Below are 23,953 nucleotides of genomic sequence, written 5' to 3'. Positions count from 1 at the left end.
TTTTTTGTCATTGATTGCTAAATGCTAGTAATAGCAGAAAAGAGGTTGATGATCTATAGCAATCCAGGCAGCTGCAGAGTCAGAGATCAAATGGTACACAGGATGCCTCTCAGTTGGCCTCAGGTATGTTGGGAGGTCTGGGTTACCTGCAAGGAAAAAAACTGAAGAAAAACAAGCTTCTGTTGTGAGGGTCTGGAAAAAAAAGCATATATTAGTGGCAGGTGGCAAGGAGGTAGGGTTCATTATAAGTCAGTTATAACAGCCTTTTTCATGGAGGAGAGATACAGTTAAGAGGGCTGTTGATACCACTTTAAAGCAGCCATAAGCTGTCTTCTGCAGCTGAAGGGACCTCTGGATCATGTAAAATCAGAAGGGAGCAGTTAGCTCTCGGCTTCTTGAGAGGTTGTCCACCAGGATGGATTTCAGCCTGAGCTGAAAGAGGAGCACAGTAACCAGGAGAGAAAGGCATGCTGTCCCATTTCCCTGTTCTCTTAGAGGCAGAAAGGGATCTATGATTGTTACTAGAAGATTTAACAGAGACATGGATTTTAGTGTGAACACCACCTGATAGTCTGTTATTCTTAAACGGCATAATTTCTCCTCTATAAGAATACTCTTGACCCCGAAGTTCACTTTTGAGAAGGGGAAAAATTCATTTCTTCTTCATAAAGAAAACCATGAAGCCATGCCAACCTCTGTAAAGAATATCCTAGGGATCCTCTTATGCTGAATTCGGGGATGTCTTCCTGTATTTTGATCTGACCAAGAAGTAGAGGCCAGAGTGGTGTGGTAGAGGTATGAATCTCAAGCAAAGTTTCTCTTCATATCAATGGACCTATGTTTGTCTAAGGATTTGAAACTGAGATATGGATGTACAGTAATTAGCCTGGTAAGGGAAAACATTAATACCATCTCTGAGAAGTGACAAAGAAATACATGAGCTGAAAGTAAATTTCTTTTGTATATTTGTTTGTGTGCATACACAGATCTTCATAAACAGCACAATTAAAAGATGCAGAGTTGGCTGCTAGTAGGAAATGGCTGTCTTGCTGGGGAGAGATGAATTGAAATTTTATAGTTCTATGCCATGAAACAATTCAGCAGAAATATGAGCTGTCAGGAAGCTAGATGTGTGTAAATATAACTTGAGTTTCTCTGTGGATAGTTTATATTATTTACATTTATAGAAACTAGCTCCTGTTTAGAATAGTTAATGCAGAAATGACTGCAGTGTCCTATTTGCTCTAAGGTAGATGTCACGTTTAGTATCGCTCTTTCTGGATGCCTCATGAATCTTTGAGGAGGTGTCAGACAGACAAGAACATAACTTTCAGAATTAGATTTTTAACCCTGATATTTATTTTCCTGTTTCTATCTCTTTTTTGGTCGTTGATGATGTTGTAATTTGACCCGTTGCTCAGTACCCACCTGTTTCTCCCTGGGGAGAACTTAGTAAAAAATAAAGTTCCAGGGTGCCTGGCTGAGAGAATCTTGGCAAAGAGTCACTTTGCTAAAAATACAGTTTTGTTTTTTCACTCTAAGTGGTGAAGGTGATTTAGATATTTGTTAAGCAAAATGTTTGAATATTTTTATGAATGTTTTTGTTTTCAGGAACAGACTTAAAATTAATAAGAAAACAAAAGAAAAAATAAGCCAAAACAAAAAAAAACCCCACCCTGTCAGAAAATTAATTAATTTCTCACTGTAATAGAGGCATTGTTATGTTTTGTAAAAGTAACTGTTTTTATAAATTCAAAAGAAGCATTAGTCTAATAATGGGGAAAAAAAAAATTGCACTCAAAAGATGATAGCCAATGAAGTCCTAGCAGGGGATTTAAGTAGTTGTTCAGGGAGATTTGTAGCACTAACTAAACTGGACATACTCATCAGTGAACAGTATGTCAAGGTGAGCTGTGCATTTCCACTGCCAAAATGAGCTCTTTAACATTAAATATGTCTTGGACTATGGTAATGGGAAACTTCCCAAGATTTCACACATTTCTTGATAATCTCCATGGAACCCTAACACTTACCATATGTTTTCCTGATTGGCAGGTGGAGTGGATACAACAGCAGGTGGTTAAAAGAAGGATAAAGAGGGATTATAAACCTGGTGGTACCCAATCCACTTATTTCAATGATCCCAAGTGGCCAAGCATGTGGTACATGGTGAGTACATACGGGGTCGTTGGCTCTGTTTCATGCTAGTGTTTAGTTGTCTGCTGTGATATTTTGAAAAGGGGCAGAATAGTATGTTCAGAAGAAGGAAATTTTGGTTTTTTAATGTAAGTAATGAAGGTCTGTAAACTCCTTACAAGTATTATAAAGAATTCCCAGTGGGCCCTGCAGTAGGAAACATTTATTAATGCATTCATTCATGAATGCTTCCTACTGCAAGATATCTTGGGAATTACTTATTATAGCATAAACTTTCAGCAATGAGAAAGGAAGGAACTTAGCCACGATCAGTGAGAGTAGTGAAACCGCTTGTATTCCATGTGCTCAATTCATTATCTTCAACATCAGTGTGATACAAATGTCTTGTGTCCTGAAACAGGGAGAACAGAGCTGTGAACACTGACTGTTCTGAGTTATAATTACACTCTTTTTAGAAATGAACAATTGCATTGTTGTAAATGGATTGTTTCTGCTGTTTCCTGTCTGACATGAGTTGTATGTATTCTGAAAAATTTTTAATTTTAAATTTTTTTTACCTAAGAGTCACAGCTAAAGCCTAGAGTGAAACATCTATATTGACGGTGTTTTTAAAAATATCCTCATTTTGCCTGGGAAGGTGCAAATGAAAAGTTGTATTTAGTAGGCAGTTGACTCCAGCTGACAAGTCTCCATTTGGAGACTTGCTCTTTTTCTCTACTGTCCTGCTGATGTAGTTCTAAATCCCTACATGCTGTATTCTCTCTATGTCACCTATGTTGCTGGCAGTAAGACACTTAGAAGGTTTTATGACTTCATAGATTGAATTGCTTCAGATCAGGAGGAAAATATGCCTTTCTGGCAACAATATGTAAGATAATTTTCATCTAAGTAGATACTGTCTTTTCAGGTATTTTGTTACTTTCAAAGCATTAACTTAGTATTTCAGGTGAATGAACAAGATTGTTCTAACACAGTTTAAAAAATATTTTTAGTTTTTTATTAATTTCATTCTGGTTTGTAATTCATTGTTGCATACATCGGAAAACAAAAAATGGCATAGGTAATTTGTAACTAACAGCAAACAGTTACTGTTAGTAAACTCAGTCAGAAGTCCTTATCTTCATGTATATATCATATGAGCATGTCATTAATCGGGAAGTCTAGTAACTTTTCTACTCGGTTTCCTGAATTCTTGTATTTTAATGAGAGGCTAAATAATAACTTTACTTCCAGAATTATTTTTATTAAAGAACTGTACTACTAACTCTTTCAATGGAAAAATTGTTCCATATTACTTTTTCTGAGCTCTAAGAGATCTATGTCTTTCAGGCAGTAACTGTCATCATATAGTAGAAATCTATTTCATTTATGTTTTATTGCAGTACTGGGTTGATGTAGGTAAGGGTTTTTTTTAGCAGTTCATTGTTCACTTTGAAAACAGCTTTTATCCAAAATGTAGTTCTTTTCAGTTTGTGAAAGCTGTATTATTTTGGTTCATGGGATCATGACAGGTCTTTTTCCTGGTTTATTGAAATGTGTATACTTGTCTGTCTCCTCTAATACATATGTTTATTCAGTCTGACTATACTATAAATATGTGCATAAAATGACAGACAGATTCCAATAAATGGCAGTAGATCATGATATTGTGTCCTGTCAGTTCTCATTTTTTTTTTTTAATATTTCAGCATTTTAAAATGAAACTAGAAAATAACAGTGATTTACCTTTAGTCTCCTGGTTTTGCTACAGATGTTCAGCTCTGTGTTAGACTAAAAAGAGGGAGGCCAAATTTCAAGAGAGTAATAGTAGCCAAAAAGCCCACTATATATGGTGTAGGGTAGCTCATGTAATTTTTCCTTTGTGCTCCTAGATTTGCATACAAGGTTTCTAGTGCCACCACAGCTTTTTGGTGGAACTAGATCATCGGTGTGTTTTTTAACTGATAATAGATGCTTATAGCAGTTGCCTCTAATTTTGTTCAGGAAGGCAGCAGTCTGCTATTGATAAATCAGTTGTGTTGCCTAGCCACACCGCTTCACAGCTGCCCCACAATTGCCAGTCTAATACCCAAAGCACTTCAGGGCAGCAGAGGGACTTCACTGTTTGTCCTGTACATCTTTCAGAATATCCTCCTTTCTAGACCTGTGGAAGGAAGTGCTTACTTGCAGACCCTCTGGGAAGGGCCGTTCTTGACTGATTGCATTTACCTCCACTGAACAACTTTGTCTTTGCAGTATCGTTAGTGGTAGTGGTTTGATGACATTTTGTTGAGAGCGATCAGTGAAGTGTTAGTGACTATGCTATTTCAGCAGAGAGGATGGCTAAATATATGTGAATGGGTTGACTTCAGGACTGACTTGGGTCATTACCAGATATCCTCATTTGACTGTATTTGTGATTGTAACCATAACTACTTTTGTTAATCTTATTTACCTTTTTCAGTTGAAGAGAAAAAAGGAATTTGGGGTTAGTTAATGGTTTCAGTCATTGCTATGTCAGAAAGAGGTTTTTCGGTTACCGGCTGCAGACATGTTACTGAGAAAGTAATAAAGTATTATCGTGTACAGGTTTGTGTTTTGATTAATAAGTAACTTAGTTGTGGGTTAAGATTGATACCTTTGGCCGTTGAACTGGCATAATCTGTAACAGGGCCGTAAATGTAGTTCAGATTTGTTGACACAAGTCCTTTTATTTGAAGACTTTGTCAAACAATATCTGATTGATGTTTTTCTTCCCCCATCTTTTGCTTCACAAGTACCACCCCTTGTAATTTTAATTGTCTGGGATAGAAATAGTACATTTTTGTTTGTGTGATATCTGTGGAAAGAAGTTACGAGAGGGATTCAGGTCTTCTTTCTCTTTTGGGCCATCACGAAGTTTAGAAGTATCATTCAAGAACTATTTTGTGCAAAAATTAAAAGGTCTTTTTAAAATCATTCTATTTTTCTCCATTTACTCTAAAAACACTTCTAGAAAGAGTAGAGAGATTAAGAATATAGTTACTTATCATCTGTGGTTCTGTGGAAGCTGAAGCAGACAGAGCTTCCAGAGCCACTCATGACCTGAACAAGTATACTTGTACTTTTCATTACCAGGGGATTATCTATTGAGAAATTACAGCTTCTCATGCTTTCTAATAACAAAGAAATGGCGATTTTCTTCTGACTTCCTTTCCTCAAAGCAAGGAAAGCTTGAAAAAAGACTGCTTTATCGTGACCTCTGAATCCTGAGGCATCTATGCTTAAGAGTAAAATAGAATAATTTTATAGATGAAGCAACATTGAAACTTCACCTGTTCAACTGTTGTTTGAAATTGACCTGCAGAATTGGATCCAGCTTGCTCAGAATGAACTGACATCAAAGAAATAAAATCAAAGGAAAGAAGGTCCCTGGTTAACATCCCTTTCCAAATTTTGAGTCAGGAGAGAGCTAAGTCCTGTATGCCATCCCCAGAGCTCAGCTATCTTTGGATCATCATGTTTTATCTAATAAATTTCTTCTTTTCCGTTGATGTTGAGAAAATAGCCTGTTTGTCAATAACTGGATGAGCTATATACAATCAGTTTGCATAACTGAAAGAGGTCGAAGTCAACCCTGAAGCCTTGCTGCTATCTGAAACTGTTTTACTTAACTTGTAACAAACAGCGTCTTTGGAATGACTAAGGGGACTTTGTGCCTAACCACAATTTCACTGTACCTGCCTGCTGGTTTAATGAGTTTCCTCATTTTGCCTGCGTGGAAACAATGTCATAAAAACTAGAGAAGATCAATATAAAAACAATTAAAATATATGCAAAGATGTGGTTGATATAACTAGCTTTGACTTTAATAGTCTTCAGTCACAAGACTCTCCTTGCTGACCGTTTCTTTTTGCACCCCACTTCAGAAGAGCTTCATAGTGGTCAGCTGAAACTGGAATCACACAGGCATACAAGCATAACTTTCTGTAGCTGTAATCTAGCTCTACTGTGATGCTGTGCTCCATTGCGTATTTTTTTAAAATAGAATGTAACTGCGAGAAATTAATTTAACCATTGTTTATTTTTTAAAGAAACGTTGTTAGACCACAAAGACACTGACAATGTCTTTGCAGTCAATTCAGACAGGCACAAGTATTTTCAACACCGATCAAGGATAATCCTCTCCAGTACTGCTATCAAACCTTCTATTGTTAATAGTAATTGCTAGTGCTGACAGGATTCTCTAATTTGGAGAAGTTTCCACTTCCTGCCAGGTTCTTCCCACTCTGCGTGGCCTAATTAGTGCTGGGCAGGAATTTTACATATAACAGGATATTTCTGTGGGACTGGAGGAGAATATAATGTTTTGAGATGTGAGGCTGGACAGAGAGACACTCTTCTGTTAGAGCACCTAAGAATAAATGTGATCGTTAAAGTGTATAAGCCAAGTGTTTTTTAATCATTGGATGCAACTTCGTCAGAGAAAGAGGATATGTGTATCCAGAGGTTACTTCTTGTAGCTGAAGAAGGTATGACACTGTCAGAGAGAAACAGGATAAAACTGGAACTTCCCTTGCAGTAAATCACTCAGGCGAGATGGTATTTCTCTGAGACTACAGCATAAAATAACTGAGCTACCCACAAAAGTAAATAATGTAACTTTAAAAACGGTGTTATACTCAGAGAAGAAGCTAGCCAGGGTCTCTCAAATGCATACTTGGGGGGGTCACCCTGAAAATTTTTATAGCAGTGAAACTTACCTGGGAACATAAGGAAATAGCTGGCAATATCACTGAAGTTGTAAACCACAGCAAAGAAGTGGAACATGGGAACTTTCCTGTCAACTTCTCAGATAGAAAATGGGCAAGGCAGTCACATTCATCAGCTGCTTGGAATGGAGGAAGAAGGACACCGCCTAGTAGATATCTAAACCAAAGAAAACGCTGTCTTTTAATTGTCATTGCTAAATACATCCCACATGAGCATAAAGTATAATTCAAAGCCTCATTGAAGTAAAACTTTCATTTTGTTTTGTATGTATCCTCGGTCCACAGTGATGTCAGCTCCCCTTCTGTCTTAAATAATTTTCAAGTTTGATTTTGCTGTTGATCTCTACAAAGTACTTCCTCTTTTGAAAAATCTTTTTCTTTTTCAAGATATTTTTCCTTTTCTCAAACTTTGTTGTTTTCACATTTATTCCTCGTTATTTCTTCTTTCTAGACATAACTGTGCTTTGGGACAGTACGTGGAAGACAAAATGCGTTGGAGGAGTGCTAAAAGCAGACGACTTCACAGTCTGTTTGGAACCCAAAAGAAGGGCTTTTGTAAAGCTTCATTGTACCTCTCCATAGTCTGCTAGTTTTCTCTGAAAGGTAGCAATATGATGGAAAAGGACAATAAGACATGTAGCCTTTTTAAAAATAAGAAAAACTCATTAGGTAAACATAATGCACTTAATCTTCTGAAAAAGTCAAATTTTCTTAAAAAACTTATGAAAAGATACTCTAATAGAAATCCGTAAACCTAAGAAAAGATGTGATGTCTGGCTGTCCTGTTTCTCCAACTGCTTATATTATGACTTAGCCCTGGGAGCTTTTGGAAGAGCGTTCCCTATTTCCAATACTGGACCAAAAGGGCAAGCAGATGCCACAAACACAAAGTTTTTTAGGGGATTCAAGGTGGAAGAGGATTATAGCAGTGCCAGCAGGGCACAATAAAACTAGATGACTGAGCTACAGTGGAAACTTACATTTACAAATTAGGTGGTGAATTACTTGGATGAGACAGCTGTATAATATTGTTGCACAATTATAGATGCAATGTGATGTTACTGAGATTTTTAGAAAGCTGTTGAAGGCTTGCTGAGAAGCTTAGCTCATCAGCCAATATTTATCAGTCATCCTCTTATATTTGCACCGTAATATTTCTGGTATAGACAGATGAAATATAATTTATACTGCAGTTGAAGCAGTCCAGGCAGACTGATGAGATCTGTATTAGTTGCATCCAGGGCTGGCTGCCTTAAGCTCTGATGCTGAAAGCAAAACCCAAGAGAAGTGGCTTACTTTTCACTTTCAGTGAGGACTCTTAAGTGTCAGCATTGCTTTGAGCTTCGGCAAAGGATCTGGTGAAACCAGCTCACTTTATTTCTTCAGAAAACTCCTCCAGTATGTTACACAGTGCTCTCCAGTACGTGGGTGAGCTGTACTAGCATTCGCAGGGAGGGACAGACGCTCTGGCTCAGACACGATGTCGTTGACGTTGGTCAGTGGCCAGAGTGGGGCTAATAAGCCTTTATCAGCAGTGGGTAATGTCAGGCTCCTAAGGTCCTGTAGCCATGCAGTAAGGTGGAGGTGAAGAGTTAGACAGGCCAGTTGCCTCCCGCACGCTGCTGATGAGATCTGTGGGGAGCGGCCTTACCTCGTGCCTCTCTTCTAACCCCGAGTGCAAGCAGCGGAGCAGAGAAGAGAATTTTACGTCCCTGGCCCGGCCCTTAATGAGGTCAGCTAAGGCCAGTGGGGCTGTGGAAGGAGACAGCGGGGACGAAGTAAGGAGTGACAGGCGCCCGATGGGACGGGCTGGAGAGAGGCAGAGGGAGGAGGGGAGGTCACACTGGGTCTGAGTGCAAGCCCGGGTTCAGGAGAGACAGAATTTGGGGCAGAATTTCTCCTGCCGCATGCTAACACCATGGCAAATGAGTATGCGTGTCACCCTCCTTTACGACCTCCTAAAAATTTATTTCCAACCCACCTAAGCCAGGCATTGGACAGCTAAGGAAAAAACTCACTCTTTTTATTGCCCTCCTAAGAATTGTTCCCTCTCTCTTTCTGTCTGTGCAGTGAAAGCCAAATCATTGTCTCTGAGGTGGCATGACATGCTTCTCAGTGTTTTGCATAGTTTGTAACTTGGTTTGGTTGTTGCATGCACTTCTTGTATTTGTGGGTTTTATTGCATGAGAAGATCAAGCTTCTGGTGCTTTAGAAAGTTAGGAAGATGATCTGTGACTGAACTTCACTGGAAGCGCTGCGAGAAAGAATCAAACTGCCTGGGAAAACATTACCTTGCAAAACTGTGTGTGGAAACACACCTCTTGTTCTCTGTGGACAAGGTGGAACTAGTAACATAAGGTCATGTAATAGACAATTTGACCTAAATTCATTTCCTGTTGGAAGATGATAGCATACTGTAAGTAATCGAAAACCTGTAGAAGTGGATTTATCCTTCTCTCCTGAAAAGAGATTATTAGTGTAACTAGTTTAGCAAGATTAGCAAATAGTTTAAAGACAGAACAACCAGATAGGATACTTGGCCTGTTCCTCTGGGACATTCAGTTCTGACTTCCAGATAAGCAGCCTGAGCAGCACCCAGGAAACACAAAATGGAAGTCAGCACTGTTCAGGGATTGTGCTGGCATTTTCACTGAACCAAGAAGCAGCAATACTGAAATAATTTCCATACTTGCTTTGGGAGAGATTTTCCTGAGTGTCAAAGATCTGGTAATAAATCACACAGCAATAGCACACATTCCTCTGCCTGTTTACCACAGTGATTTTATCTTCAGAGGGAGAGTATCCACTTTTATTTTATCTTTCAATAATTTATTTGAAATAGAATTTTTTTTCTGGGCAACAACAGTCACAGTAAGAAACTACAGATACTTTCTCTGTAATGTAATTTGTGAAATATGATTTGTGTATAATATTGTGTTTTTCTGAACTGCCTTTTTCTGACTAGTTTCTGCAATCAGTAAGGAAATGATAGTACCACAAAATCTTTGCTGAATTTCTAATGAGTTATAATAAATATCTGCCTTTAGCTTTAGTTCAAACTAAACACCTAACAATAAATTATATGGAATACAAATTAATAGAAAATTGCTGACAGTTGCTGACTAGGAACTGTAAAGTGTGCCATACTGGGGAACAATCTGGTGTATTTTAGTTTTTATCTCTCACAGCACTCCAGCAGGAAAAAACATTCATATATATACAGATGTATATACTTACCTGGAAGTATACTTTTTCTTTTTTCAAAGGAGAAGGAATTTGCCCATCATTACTTTCTAAGAGCAGATTTCCAAGAACAACTGCTTAGTTAGCTACCCACTTTTCAGGGGTTTTTTTTAAGCAAAATGAAGTAATATCAAGTGTAAAACAATTTCTTTTGTTGTGCAATACTGAGTACTCTATTAACATTACTGAAAAAAGGAAGAGGTAATTTAATTAACTTTTAAAAATACTGCCTTGTTTCAAACACTCACTTTATGTATTTTTTTGCTGTTGTTTGCATACTAAAATTGCAGATACTTCAAGAAAGGGATTGCTGAATACTATATTTACTTAAGTAATATTTTACAGCTTTTTTCACATAAAGAATACCATACAAACATCAGGAACACCAAAATGACCAGAAGTGCACAACCACAGTACAGAAGAATTGATTCTGAAGTTTGCCTGTCTTATCGTCTGATTGCTAAAGAATGAGTTAGTGTGACATGTTCAGTTTGCCCTCAGCAGAAGCAAACTCATAACCTATGAGGCTTAAATCATTTTCTTACATAAACAGTTAGCTATATTACTTCCCAGTTAGGAAGCAAAAGCCTGATCTGTGTAGTGTCCTTTGCAAAGGTGAAATTGGGAGAACCACTGTTTAGCTCTAGGATGTTAGGTCTTCTACCAGTCTTTAAATACCATTATGCCCCTCTTTACTGAAAATAGATGCCATATGACAGGATACCATGAGAATGGGGACATCAAAACTCCAGCTTTCCTGATTCCTCATCCATGGTCTAACATGTCTTCCTGTATATCACATGAGCAAACATTGTGACTAAAATTACAAGTATCAAGTATGCAGAGGACCTTAATTCTCACTGGCCCTTTTTTGACCTGAATTTGTGTTCCTTTTCCATGATGTTTAAGCAAACAACAACAAAAAAAATCCCACGCAAACAAAAAACAAGATCATGAGAAAAAAAACAAAACCAAAAAACCCTAAATAACAAAAAAAAACCCCACAGAAAAACCCAAACAAACAACACACCCCCAAAAAAAGCCCCAGAAGAAGCTAACACAGTGAGGATGAAGACTTCAATAAAGTGTGTTCTGTATGACTTTATTAGAGGCAGGTCATCCTTGGCATTGCGTGTAACTGCTTCCAATGTTATGAAGTCTGCTGTGAGTTACATCTGCTGCTCAAGCCCTGTGAGGGGGATTTTTTTCTAGCCAAACAAGAAACAAATAGCAGAGGAGACTAAAAGTATAGCAAACTCTGTCGGTCTCATTTTGGAGAGAAATGCAGCAAGTCTTTGCACATATGCATGACTTCTAAATACAGTTTTGATGAAAGTTAACCTAAATTAATTAAGTAATCATTTTGAACTCAGTCATTGAATACAGGAGACCCTGTCAGCACAAGAACGCAGGTCTCCTCAAAGAGAGGCAGTAGGGCTTTTTGGAACATATGCCAATTCTAAGGTGTGGAGCAATACAGGCAACATCTGTGCTTGCTTTTTTGGTGTGGAGGTTATAAATTCTGCAAAAACTTAAACACTGGCTTTTTCAAAATAAACTCATTTCCCCCAAACAGCAGAAATGTATGGTGGTCAGCCGGAGGAAGTGTGCAGGACGGGAGAGCCTCAGACAGCCCCAGGAGATCCAAGTGTGAATCTTTTACACTATCTTACTCTTTCTATTGCATTAGAGTCCACTAATTCGTGAGTAGCATGCCATTTAAGCATATAATTGCCCTGTTTTTATCTATTTTTATGTGAATTCCAAACAGAACAAAGTTATTTTCAGTTTTGAAAACAATTCAAAACTATATTAAACACAGTAGTATAAGCACAGAAGCCTAACAAAAGCCAGATATAAATATACATGAGAGACTAAACATTAAGTATATAGTGGGGTTTTCCTCTTCTGTGTCTTTCGGATAAGACAGTTTATTAATAAACAGTAAACTAGTGCTTGAGAGATAGTGTTTTCGTTTTTATGAATGTCAACTTCTGGTTACAAGATTACATTTGGGAGCCAGAAAACCTGTTTAGAGAAAAAAAAAAGACAAGTTAAGCAAAGAAAATATGTTTCTGAAGTTACAAAGAGTAATAACTTCTCCTTTGTTCAACTTCATGTACTCTTCCACATCCAGGTTTCGTGTTGAATCAGAAGGGGGCTTTTTCTCCTTATATGTCTTCTGATCCGTCTGCAAGTAGGCTCTTGAGGAAAGTTTATTAAGTGCAAGCTTTCAGATGCAGTTCAGATGTCCTTTGGGAGACCATCCTGAAGGACAAAGGGGTCCAGGAAGGCTGGACAGTCTTCAAGAAGGAACTCTTAAAGGCACAGGGGCAGGCGGTTCCCATGTGCTGCAAGACAAGCTGGTGGGAAAGGCGACCGACCTGGCTGAAGAGGGAGGTTTTGCTGGGACTCAGGGAAAAGAGGACAGTTTATCACCTCTGGAAGAAGGGGCAGGCAACTCAAGAAGAGTGTAAGGATCTTATTAGGTCAAACAGAGACAAAGTTAGAATGACAAAAGCCCAGCTAGAGCTCAGTCTGGCCCCAGTCATAAAGGGTAACAAAAAATGCCTTTACAAATATATTAACAAGAAGAAGAGAGCCAAGGAGAATCTCCATCCCTTATTGGATGTGGGGGGGAACATTGTCACCAAGGATGAGGAAAAGGCTGAGGTACTTAATGCCTTCTTTGCCTCTGTCTTTAATAGGCAGACCAGGTATCCGCAGGGTATTCAGCCCCCTGAGCTGGAAGATGGGGATGGAGAGCACAATAACCCCCCCATAAACCAACAGGAAACAGTTAAGGACCTGCTAAGCCACCTGGACACTCACAAGTCTACAGACCCTGATGGGATCCATCCGAGAGTACTGAGAGAGCTGGTGGAGGAGCTTGCCAAGCAACTCTCTGTCATTTATCAGCAGTCCTGGTTAACAGGGGAGGTCCCAGATGACTGGAGGCTTGCCAGTGTGACACCCATCTACAAGAAGGGCTGGAAGGAGGGAGCTACAGGCCTGTCAGCCTGACTTCCATACCGGGGAAGATTATGGAGCAGTTCATCTTGAGAGTGCTCACAGGGCATGTGCAGGACAACCAAGGGCTCAGGCCCAGACAGCACGGGTTCATGAAAGGCAGGTCCTGCTTGACCAACCTGATCTCCTTCTATGACCAGGTGACCAGCCTAGTGGATGAGGGAAAGGCTGTGGATGTTGTCTACCAGGACTTTAGGAAAGCCTTTGACAGCGTCTCCCACAGCATTCTCCTGGAGAAACTGGCGGCTCATGGCTTAGACAGGTTTACTCTTCGTTGGGTGAGGAACTGGCTGGATGGCCGAGCCCAGAGAGTTGTGGTGAATGGCGTTAAATCCAGCTGGTGGCCGATCACAAGCAGTGTTCCCCAGGGCTCGGTTCTGGGGCTGGTCTTGTTCAATATCTTTATAGATGATCTGGATGAGGGGATCGAGTGCTCCCTCAGTAAGTTTGCAGATGACACCAAGTTGGGTGGGAGTGTTGATCTGCTGGAGGGTAGGAGGGCTCTGCAGAGGGATCTGGACAGTCTGGATTGATGGGCTGAGGTCAACTGTATGAGGTTTAACGAGACAAAGTGCCGAGTCCTGCACTTGGGTCACAACAACCCCATGCAACGCTACAGGCCTGGGGAGGAGTGGCTGGAGAGCTGCCCGGCGGAAAGGGACCTGGGGGTGCTGGTTGACAGCTGTCTGAGTATGAGCCGGCAGTGTGCCCAGGTGGCCAAGAAGGCCAACAGCATCCTGGCCTGTATCAGAAATAGTGTGGACAGCAGGAGTAGGGAAGTGATTATACCCCCTGTACTCGGCACTGGTGAGGCCACACCTTGAATCCTGTGTTCAGTTTTGGGCCCCTCACTACAAGAAAGATGTTGAGCTGCTGGAGCGTGTCCAGAGAAGGGCAATGAAGCTGGTGAGGGGTCTGGAGCACAAGTCTTATGAGGAGCGGCTGAGGGAACTGGGATTGTTTAGTCTGGAGAAGAGGAGACTGAGAGGAGACCTTATCGCTCTCTACAACTACCTGAAAGGGGGTTGTGGCGATGAGGGTGTTGGTCTCTTCTCCCAAGTAACTAGTGATAGGACAAGAGGAAATGGCCTCAAGTTGCGCCAGGGGAGGTTTAGATTGGATATTAGGAAAAATTTCTTCACCAAGTAGTCAAGCATTGGAACAGGCTGCCCAGGGCGGTGGTGGAGTCACCATCACTGGAAGTGTTCAAAAAAGGCGTCGATGTGGCACTTTGGGACATGGTTTGGGGGCATGGTGGGTTAACGGTTGGACTTGATGATCTTGAAGGTCCCTTCCAACCTTAATGCTTCTGTGATTCTATGAGTCTGTGATTCTGTTTGGATGGGCTTTATATGATCTCAGCTGCTGAAACACTGAAATCCATATATCCTTGATTAACTAAGATCTCATCTACATGCATTGAAATGTCGATAGGGGAATTAATACTGCCTACTTAGAAAATGTTACAGCCCTTAAGGAGTTGGTCTGCTTACAGAAAACATGATTCTGGAAAAAATCCCTGAATTCTTGTAGCCCACGGAATTTGTGTCTCAAGACTTCCTCAGACCCCTTGTCTGCTGATGTTTCCCTTATCTGCTGATGTTTCCCAAGACACCAAAGACTAGCTCAAGGCTCTCTGTGTAACATCCTATGACCTACAATATCTTTTCCCCCAGCTTTTTAATCCTGTCCCAATCTCTTGCATCATCTCTTATGACTACCTGAACAGCAGAGACAAAAAAAATAAAGGAAAAGGGAGCAGGATTAACTTTTCTGACAACACTGGTAAGTTATGTTGGTTCAGCTTTCTTGAGGATCTTGACATTCAATTTAGGGTGTCTACTCTCTTAGTTTTGATTTCACTGTTAGGTGTATTTGCTACCCTTATATGGTTTTCCTTTTTAAAACATTGTCTCCTGTAGTTTCCATCTGCTCCCACTACAGGTTGGTGATGAACTAAAGAGGGTAACAGTATTGTGAAAGTTAAAACATTCTTTTATATTATGTCTATCCTTTGAAAATGTTTGTCCAAACAAACCGTGGTGACATTGATCCATTTTTTGCTTAACAGGGAAGTTGCATGATACTGACCAGTGAGCAAGAATAAAAATCTGAAAGGTTCCCGTCTTTTAAGCGCACTCACATCAGGCATGCAGTCTGCTTTCACTGTGTCTGGCTGCTGCTCCTTCTCCAGTATTCAAAAGTTTCAATATTGACCACACTGTGTGAAGCAGCTTTGATCTTGTTTGAGACTTCAAACATGCTGATAGCCTGAGACTATGTTGTATATCGTGTAAACTATTACCACTGAAACATTCTGAGGACTAGTTCCGTAGATACTCTCAATGAATGAATCTACAAGGGTGGCCAAAACCACTTTGTAAGCTTGTTTTGTTACTTTGCCAAGCCCTAGAAAAAGTCTTAGATTGTCTCAACATTTGAAAGACTCACACACAAGATTTATCCCACAATCTAATAGGAAAAATAAACCTAAGGCTGAGCCACTCATCTCTTTTTGCTGCTTACCAGGTAGAAGTTGTATGCGTGAGTGTGACTGTGAATGAAACAGAGGTTATGACCCATGTTGCCTCCAGGTAGGCACTAAGAAGCAGAGATCTCCTGATGTAGTTATGTTGTATGGGGAAGGACAGGAACAATTTACATGTCTGTATATGAGTTTAGTTTTAAAAAAAAAAAATCTAAGTCATCACCATTTTTCTTCTAGGTAGTTGTGAATAGGCGTGCTACTAGGACATTGATTTAAATATAGGAAAGTTCAAACTAAAAGTAAGGCATGCAGCGACAGCATTGAGCAGATTTCCCCCATTTCTTCTTTCTGTAGCAAGCCTGTCATTATAATCATACTGCATCAGGTTGTTCATTTGATTCATGTGTTGGTTTTGAGGGAGAGGCAAGGAGAAAAATACAGAGCAATCAAATAAAACATTTATTGTGAATTGAAAAGTTCCCACCTAGATTCTTTTTTTGCTCTTTGTACCCATGTTAAATCCTGGCATCCATAAGTCAAAAGATGATAGGTTAACGAAAAGTGTCTGAACAGGAAAAAAAATTGTTTCGGCTGTTCATAAGGATAAAAGAGAAATCTTGCATCATAAAGTGGCTGCTTGCAATGGTGCTGCTAATGAAATACTGTGCAGCAAAGTACACAGGCATGTGATGAGGTCTCATGCATCTCACTGGAATTAGGCATCCACCTGAATGCTTTGCAGATCAAGGGTAGATTTAAGCATATTCCTAAATGTAAGTGTGTACTTGAAAGTTTTGTTGATTTTTCTTCAGTGTCCCCCAAACCAACATTAATTGGCTGCTAACTGGCCCAAACTTTGTGTTTAAATAAGCCTGTTATTACATTGTGGTTACTCTTTTAAGTTGGTTTTGTGGATTGTTTTATGTCAAGCCCTAGATCTATACAGGAATTGACCAGGGTGTCTGTAACAAGATGCTGAAACAGGTCTTCGGTTGAATCAATATAAAAGCCTTACTTACTTTATACAGCGCCAAGGTTGTAAAAACGAAATCAACTTTCTTCTTGCTTTTAGAGACCTTTTTTCCTTGAAAGATCTTTATCTTTCATATGACTAGCAGAGCGACCACATACACTGGTATCTTTCTGTTTTAAAACGATCCATACTTCTGCACAGAGATGCTCATCGATTTCTAGATTATGCTCCAGAAGTAATAAAAAAAATATTTTTTTTCAAAAATTTTGTCACCCACTCCTGCATGTAAAGGTCAAAGGGGAAAAAACCTCAAAACATCATCTCATGTGAATGTTTTATGTCAATTCCTTTTTGACATTATTGCTTTACATATGTAATTGAGTTTTATTCATAGTAATTAATGTTTCTGTGTGTATTTAGAGTGGAGTTGTTCAGGATACACTTATCTTTAAAGCAACATCTAACTGCAGACACCGAAGCTCCCTCTCAAAGTATTTGAGTTAAATGGCAGAAAAAAGTTCATTTCTCCCAGATCACACTTCCTACTGATGTTTCTGTGGAGTTCCTGACACAGAGCTCCTTTAGGCTCACGGGAGCCAGCATCAGGATCTGAACTTCTTTGGTTGATTAATTTCACAGATATGGCAGAGGATTGTAGGATCATTTTGTTTGACCAACAATCAGTACAAGTGGTAATTTACAATCACAAGCCCAGAATTTGTAATTAAGCTACTAGGTTTTCAGTAAGACATACATGTATTAGATAAAAGATTGCATTTGTAGAAGAATCACATCCAAAAGAGCATTGTCTTAACAATTAACTATTAAAAATCTTACACTTTGTAGCTGCATGTTTATCGTGCTCTCTACTTATATTGTTAGGCCATTCTCTACTATATTAAAGAAATGTTCCCCCTTCAAAAATCTCAGCTGCGTTGAGTTACTTGCATGCTGTAGTCAAGTCCTGTCTTCATCTTCTCTTAGATAAAATAAATTCTTGTTAAGAGACAAGGCTTGTTAAGAATCACTGTAAATTGTTTTTTCAGCACTTGATTCAGAAAACAAGCAGCAAGGACTCATTGTTCATTTTCAAAGAGCATCCTTTTTTAAAGATCAATACTAGGTACATGCACGTATCATTCCAGGAATAATGCTGTTGATGTCATTAGAGAAACTGTGTTAACCCACTTTTGTTGCTATCCCACTGCTTAACTATCAAAGAATAATACATGGCTTCATAGAGCATCTTCTTGAAGTTGTAGGTGAGTGTCTGCCTTACATCTTAAATCCTTTTCACCATTACTGTGTTTCTGGATGCTTTCCCTCATTTTATGCCTTGCACTCTCAGTTGTACATGCATAATTTTATGTATGATTGTATATTAAATGGTATTACAAGCACACCACTTAAATAGGTTCACCTTCATCAGTGATCCAGATCACTCTGTCTCTATTGCTGTCATTACTTCTCACTCCACTAATTTCCGTGTCATCAGATTTGCGTGTGTCCTGCAGGAGAATGTAATTTCAACTTTCCTGAACTACAAGGAAGTGTTGTAGCCTCTTAAGATTTGAGACTTAATAATTACACATGCTCAGTAAGTTTCCTTAAATAAAATGAGTATGACTATATCTGTTAGGCCATCATAATCACTTCAAAGTACAACCTGACATGTCAAATCCTCTGTTAACTTCCTTATGAGTGTCTGTGTTAAGTGCTTACGGATTCATACTACCTCTCTAATGGCTCCAAAGATCTCATTACAGTTTTAAAGTAAATAAAAACATCTTTGTAACTGCCTCATGCATTTCCACGGTAGAACATAGCAGTTGAAGAAAACAATTTGTTTACTGGAGGTACATTGTATTTCCCCAAGAATCCCCCCTTTTACTTGGGAGACCCTTTTTAGCTTTGCAGTGTGTTTTTAGCATACATTCACGTTAAAATAGTATTTTTAGTTAAAGAGCAGAGGTAGTAGGAGAACCAAAACAAACAAGGAAAAGAAGATCCATTTTCAGCTGAGATTTGAAAATGGAGAAAGCTGAAAGTCAGAAGGCCAACTGGCAGAAATCACAGAAGAGATGGAGAGATGGTAGGAATAACAAGGAAGAATGCAGACCACAGGGAAGAGGAGCCACAAAGAGTATTTTGTAGCTGTCGTACCTGGAAAGCAGTGGACACAGAGGAATTGTCAACAATCATAAAATTAAGAGTGCTTAACTTCAGTTTATTTCTGATAGTGTATAGTTTTCCCTTCTGACAATGCTCTGATCATAGTTTTCTTCAGTACTTTCTCTGGGTGTCCCATCTGCTGATTGCCTGTTTTTTGTAAGATACATGCAAATGCTAAGGCAGTTCCTGTTAATGGGTATCATTTCAAAGTTGAAACTGCCCTATGCACAGACTCTATGTAAGCCTGACAGTCACAAATGTGATTTTCTTCCTAGTCCCAGTTAGACAAATTACATTTTCAAGTCTTTGATGTGTATAGAATATGCTTTTACTGAGATTGTGTATTCTGTCTGTCTGCAGGACTACATTCCTCTAGTATCAGTTCAAAATTATGTTCTCAGATCAGTTCCACATATTCAATTGCTTTATTTGCAACTGGGTTTAGTTCATTCATAGGACGGCTGCAGTTTACACAATCTAGGTATTTCTAGTGATAAAGTCGAGGGTTTAGTTTAGCAGCAGCTCCCCAAGTCCCTTGAAGTCCTGTTACTAGAAAGCTCCATAGACATTGGTCTGTGTCCAGTTCTCCATAAAAACAGTGTTTGCAAATGTATTGGACTTCTCCAGAACCTTTCTGCCATATCAATATTTTCTGAGATAGCTTGAATCCTGACACTCTGCTGAGATTTCCTTTAAGACCTTTTGCAATTTTCACAAGATTTTTACATTCCTTGCCTATTTTGCACAGTCTTTCATGCACAGCTGTGTCATATGTATCTGGACTAAACTTCTTCAGCATTCAGAAGGACTTTAACATTTAATCAGCTGAGTCGGGTTTCCTGAGACAGTAACAAGAGTAACTGTGTGGTACTTTTTTGCCTTATGCAAATCTTTTGTTTTATTTTGTTCTTTAACAGCCTTTCCTTTTCCTTCCCAGGCCTCCCTAGATTTCTCTGGGCTAGTTCTCTCATTTCTGCCAGATGATCTCATCTGCAAAATATAACTAGCCACTCCCTCTAGTGGTTTGGCCTTATCTTCCCAGGTTTCTCTTATAATACATGGTGGGCCTTGCATTCATCAACCATAGCACGTTCAAATGGTGAGAAGCCCATTGGTGCCTGGGGCAATTACTTCCCTATAGGCAAACTAAAATAGCAGCCATTCATCTCAGTCTGATCCTGTACTGTTAATGAATTTTCACAGCATGCATTTCAGTGTTAGATTAAACATTTCTGTAAGGCTAAGGAGGGTATGGAGTGATTTTTATACTTCTGTCTCAAGAGAATAGTTTCATGAGCTTAAAGTTTGTCCTCTGGCAAGTTAATAATCTCCTCTGACATACCAAACAAGCAAATAATGGGACCAAGGGTACAATAACCTGATGGCTTTTTATGGTTCTTAGGGAAAAGGCTTCTGGGTATTGACTAGCATAGATGTTTATTGCTGAAATAAAGGCACTGTGAAACAGTTCCAGCCTCAGGAACTCCACATGCCTACAAGAAAACAGGGAAGAGCTCCTCCATTACTAATAACGGAATATGGGGCTGTCATCGTGTTCTGACCTGTGTGTGCCCTGCTTTTCCTACCCTCTTTTGTCTCTTGAGGAAGAGTAGGGACACGTATCTTTCCTTCAGCTTCCTGAACAAGTCCTGTTGTCTCACACCCCTCCTCTCATTGTTCCTCTCTCCCCCTCCTTCTCCTCCAGGACACCCCTCCATTAATACCAGATGTCACCAGGCTATTGCCTCATGGGTCAGCGGGACCTGGTCACAGCATAAAATAGAGAAAAAAGGACTGCAACGAAGTAGTGCAGCAGTCCTTAGAATTTGGGTATGAGCATTCAGAGACATCTCTTCATCTGTTTCCTCATGAGTCCTACAAGTTCATAACATTCTTAGAAAAACAAGTTTCCTGGTCCATCCTAAATCAGCTCCCTGCTCCGCCCCCACTCCTAACATTCCCATAACAGAATATACTTCTTAAAAAATGACTTTTCTCTTTTTGCTGTGAGATGAAAAGAGAAGGGAAGGGAATGGAAGTGGGTTTGTATAAGCCCCAGGCTCCTCGCACTCTCATCAGTGTATGGGAAGGTTAATGATTAATTGAAGCCATCTGCTTAGGACCTTCTCTCCATGTGTTGCATATGTTCAAACCACCTTCCTCTCCCATGCTTCTTCACAACTTGAGATAGAGGTAATGGTCTTTGACTTGAAAACAGCTTAAAAACTAAATTGTGAAGAGCCTGTCTTTAGTAGTGTAGAAGGACTCCTTAGAACTTATGAAAACTATTTTAAAGCAAGACTTACCATCTCTCTGTTTAAATGTTACCCTATAAATAACAAAAACATCAAGTCTAGCTTGAGAGAGAGGGAGACTTCATGAACTGATACATTAAAAAAAAAAAGGCATTTTGGACTTTCTGTAAAACTGCTCTATTTTTCTATCTTTTGGGGGACTTAGAGAAGGTCAAATATGAAGCAAAGGCCACAAAAAATAGTAGACTGGAAAGAACTGTCTCTCTGAGGAATTATTCATCCTTCATGAATACTGGATCCCCAGGGTTGATGGTGTGCAGCTGAGGCCAGGGAGCAGCTGTTCTTTTCACATATCCTCTCTAATTAATAAAAGAATTGCCATATCTATACAGGACTTCAGGCAGGTAAAAATGCATTAACTTTTGATCCACTTGCTGGCCTTTTCTTGCTAAGTAGGCTATTTATATAATAGCAGTAGTATCGGTAGTAGCAGCAACAGTTGTAACAGTCATCATGCAGTCATGTTGAATGAATACAGCCATATATACCGATGTATTTCCATGCATGTTTCTTTCCTTCTTACATCTCTTAGCAGGAGCCACAGACTGTAGAAATTACTTCTTTTCTCCATTCTCTGTCCTTTACTGTCTCCCAAAGATGTTCTGCATCAGGTTCTTATATTTCTCCCAATATTTCCCAGGGAGAAACCTGTCCATACATTGACACATACCTCTTAACATGTGAGCACTGATTCAAGTATATACAAGGTGCACCAGGTCTGTAATATGTCATTCATATGGACGATTTTTGCATCCAAGGTAAAATGGACACACTCTGGCTGCCTTTATTCACAATTTCTTCTTCTTTTTCTTCATCATCATCTTCTTCTTTCATTTCTTTCTGTACATATATGTATTTTTGCTCTCTGGGATGATATGGTGGGCCTTTTACAGTTTTTGTGAATGCTGCTTCTCATATTTGCCTCTTAGTGGAGGTGGCAGAACATGCACAATAACCATGAGGCATTTTTAGCTACATTTTTCTCTGTCTTGAAGGAGTCTCTCATGTTTCTGCCACATGGGAAAGACAGGACTAGAGGCAGACGTCCTAATGGAGCCACAGGTCATGCCCCATGTAGAAAGAAGAGGTGATATTAGAGGCAGATTATTTCTGTGCCTCTGCAGGTTCCAGAGGCACAGAACCTCTGCAAGGGGGAGAGAAACTTTGCTGTCTGCAGACCTAGAAGGAGGGTAGTTTCCTGCTCCTAAAAAGGCTGCGCTGTCATCAGCCTATGGGACATGGACATACAGGGCTTCCCTGAATTAACTTGTGTTTAAGCCAGCACACAGGCTGCAGAAAAACAACCAGTGTTGACTTCAAAAAAGTGCCAGTGATGGAAAAGTTATGGAATTGTCTCGAATACAAATTTAGCACATTATGAATTATTCTGTTTTTTGAAAGAATAGCACAGTAATCACAGCCAAAGAATAAGATTTATGAGCTCCTTATTTTGCACTGCTAAAGCCCATGTATATAGTCTTGTAAATTATTCTTGTCTCACTATAGCCATCAGATACTCCTGTGAATACAAGAAGCCCTTTTATATTGATTTCCTGTTCTCCTTCATTGCTTAAACAGGCATAAAATAATGTATGTCTGTGATTGTTCTTATTGGCCTCTAAGTGCATTTTTGTTTGTTAACTTAAAGAATCAATAAAGCTTAAGAACCAAATTCATCTTTGAAGTAAATTAACTAAACCCTCTGAAGTTCAACAAGCAATAAATTGGTGTTAAATATTTAATATGGTACACTCTTGAAATAGTTCTCTTGATACAGACACAGATTAAAAAAATAGCAATTCGGTATAGCATGACTCCAGAAGTCAGATAGTATTTAATGAAAAAAAAAATCTTCTATTTGAGATGAATCAGACTTTATATTAATATGCCTGCTTCTGCTAGAGCTTAAAAATGTTATGTACAGCAATAATCAGAAATTATTTAAAGATGAAACTCTGAAGAAAATAATTCCCTATGCAGTTAGCAATTGCTGTGTATCATGCACTAAATATCAGAGATATTTGAGACAAATTAAAAAAAAAAACTGGAAGTACACCTTCCTCTCCTCCTAAAAATCCTTCTTTCACCTTCTGTTTACTGTGATGAAAGAATAAAAAAAATGTGAGAAGGACGACATTTAAGAAGAAACATTATTTTAATAGTCATCTTAGAAAATGTAGCTTTTAAGTGCTTACCTAGAGAAGCCAAAAATAATTTAAGTAGATCATATTAGCTCTACAGGTTATGATGCTCTTCAGAGCATGTTGTTATGATTTCTATTACATTATACCAGCCATTTTAACAAGGAGTCTACCTTTCCAACTCTCCTCATTACCTTCCTGCTTACTTCTTTCATTCCACTTTAAAATTGGATCACATCAAGAGCATAAAGAAAAGAGATTATTTCTCCTTTTTTTGCAGGAAAAGTGAGACCAATTGGCAAGTTTTAACTTAGAATGCTGCACGAAACTGTACCTCAGAAAGCTGAACATACCATCAGGATGTCTCCTCTACTAAAGCTAGAAGCTGATAAACTTTGCTGCCTGGAGCAGCTAAGAGTGCCAAATGCCCCACATTACATTCCCTTCACAGAACAGGTGGATAGTCTCTTTTTTCTGTTAGCTGCACGAAATGCCCGATCCATTCCTTGGCCCTGTGTGTCCCCCTTCTCCTTGCTTGTATTGATCAAGGTCAGTGCATAAGCCCTTGACTGTCCTTCCTCTATGTGTGGTCTTGTGCAACTTCTCCAGTCCTCTCCATGCTCGCAGGTTAGCAGCTGACAAAACCCCGTGATGTAGAGAATGTGACTGTAGTCTGCTTGTATCTGTGTGTAGCAAAGACCATT

General features: G+C 39.3%; 1 protein-coding gene across 1 annotated transcript in view; it reads left to right on the top strand.

Moving 5' to 3' along the window:
• Positions 1-23,953, top strand: part of PCSK5 (proprotein convertase subtilisin/kexin type 5) — a gene marked incomplete at its 5' end in the record, with an annotated part of 195,672 nt that overhangs the window by 44,722 nt on the left and 126,997 nt on the right. The window contains one exon of the mRNA XM_082013448.1: positions 2,056-2,169. Coding sequence (XP_081869574.1) covers positions 2,056-2,169 — 114 coding nt within the window. The remainder of the gene's footprint in view (positions 1-2,055; positions 2,170-23,953) is intronic.

This window comes from Phaethon aethereus (genome assembly GCF_964289735.1).
Source record: "Phaethon aethereus genome assembly, chromosome: Z".
Lineage (NCBI taxonomy): Eukaryota > Metazoa > Chordata > Aves > Phaethontiformes > Phaethontidae > Phaethon > Phaethon aethereus.
This window is presented reverse-complemented; position numbering and strand designations above follow the sequence as displayed.